At 37.3% G+C, this 1548-nt stretch overlaps 1 protein-coding gene across 1 annotated transcript in view; it reads left to right on the top strand.

The window, feature by feature from the left end:
* Positions 1 to 673: 673 nt before the first annotated feature.
* Positions 674 to 1548, top strand: part of LOC112022288 (probable protein phosphatase 2C 25) — a 2581-nt gene continuing 1706 nt past the window's right edge. Inside the window, exon 1 of the mRNA XM_065769931.1 lies at positions 674 to 1474. Coding sequence (XP_065626003.1) covers positions 954 to 1474 — 521 coding nt within the window. The 5' untranslated portion in view covers positions 674 to 953. The remainder of the gene's footprint in view (positions 1475 to 1548) is intronic.

Raw genomic sequence — 1548 nt, 5'->3', positions numbered from 1 at the left:
CACCTTGCTCTCTAAAAACCCGTCTTTCATTTCGGAAAAAAAACATTCTAAACTCCTACATGTGTTGAAGCACGAGCCCATCATACTTAAAAAATAATTTTTAAAAAAAATAAAAAGATAAAATGCACATTAAATTAAGAAAAAGAGATATGCTTTGAAAAAAAAAAAGTTTATAAACACTTTTTTTTTTAACTTTAAAACTATAAAAACATTTAGGTTGCGTTTGAGATTCGAAAAAATAAAAATAATTTCTTTTACTTTTTAACTTATTTTTATTCTTAAAGCGAATCTTATTGTCCCAAAAGTCAACTTTTTTTTTTTTTCTAAATACTTTCAGTAAAAGAAAAAATTTATTTTTAACAAAACAAGTAGTTATGAAACCAAACCTGTAAAGTGTAATCACACGGAATTTAGTTGTGAACATCAGCTGCCAACCTACTTCCTAAAAACTCGTCTCCCGTTTTGGGGGAAAAATTGTAGACCCCCAGCTGTATATGAGCTATGAAGTATGAACCTTTCAAAAAACGGAAAACGTGGGAAGGGGCAAAAAAGACTTTGTACATTCTAGAAGGGGCCCACGAATCACTAGTCAAAAGACGTTAAGATTAAGCCAAAGAGCGCTCAGCGCTTAAAAAACACGGAATTAAGACGACCCCACCATTTCTCTCTCCACAAAAACCCTTCCTTTAAATACCTTTCTCTCTCCTGTCTTTCGGAACAAAAAAAATCTCAGAAACATTGTATATTTTGCATACACAAACGAAAGACAGAGAGAATCAAAGAAAGCATTATAGCAAAACAGAAAAAAGCGAAATCGGAGACAAAAGAGAGCAAAACAAGTCGAACGTTGTTGTTGTTGTTGTTGCTGCTGTAAATTTATACTCGTAATAGAGAGAGCGTTGTTATTGGTTTTTGGAAAAGAAAAAAGAAAGAAAGTAAAGGCAAGAATAAAAATGTCTGTAGCTGTTTCGAACTCGCCTGTGTTCTCACCCTCATCGTCTTTGTTCTGCAACATGACCTCGATAATCACAGCTTCCCCAGAAGCGTTAACACTACCGTTAAGCCATCTAAAGCCTTCGCCATGTTCTTCATCTTCGTCTGCTCCCTCTTCGCCTTCTTCACCTTTTAGGCTTCGGTTACCGAAACCACCAACTGGGCTTTCTTCTTCTTCATCTTCTGTTTCGGTTTCGACTTCTGGGTCTTCATCGCCTAATACGGTGCTGAAGAGGAAGAGGCCGGCGAGGCTTGATATTCCGGTGTCTTCGATGTGTTTTGGGGCACCGGCTACGCCATCGATGGCGGCAAGGGAGGTGGTGGAGGAAGAAGCAAATGGGTATTCTGTATATTGTAAGAGAGGGAGGAGAGAAGCTATGGAGGATCGCTACTCGGCTCTACTTAATCTTCAAGGAGATTCTAAACAGGTATTCACTTCTTTTTCTTTTTTGGTTTTGGGTCTAACAATAAGATGTGCTCTGTGAGATTAATGTTTTTTAGTGATTAAGTTCTCCTTGAGCTGAAACATTGAAAAAGTAGGAGCCTTTATTGGGA

This window comes from Quercus suber, unplaced genomic scaffold (assembly GCF_002906115.3).
Source record: "Quercus suber isolate HL8 unplaced genomic scaffold, Cork oak 2.0 scaffold_1718, whole genome shotgun sequence".
Lineage (NCBI taxonomy): Eukaryota > Viridiplantae > Streptophyta > Magnoliopsida > Fagales > Fagaceae > Quercus > Quercus suber.
Note: the sequence above shows the minus strand (reverse complement) of the source record. Positions and strands in the feature narration are given on the sequence as shown.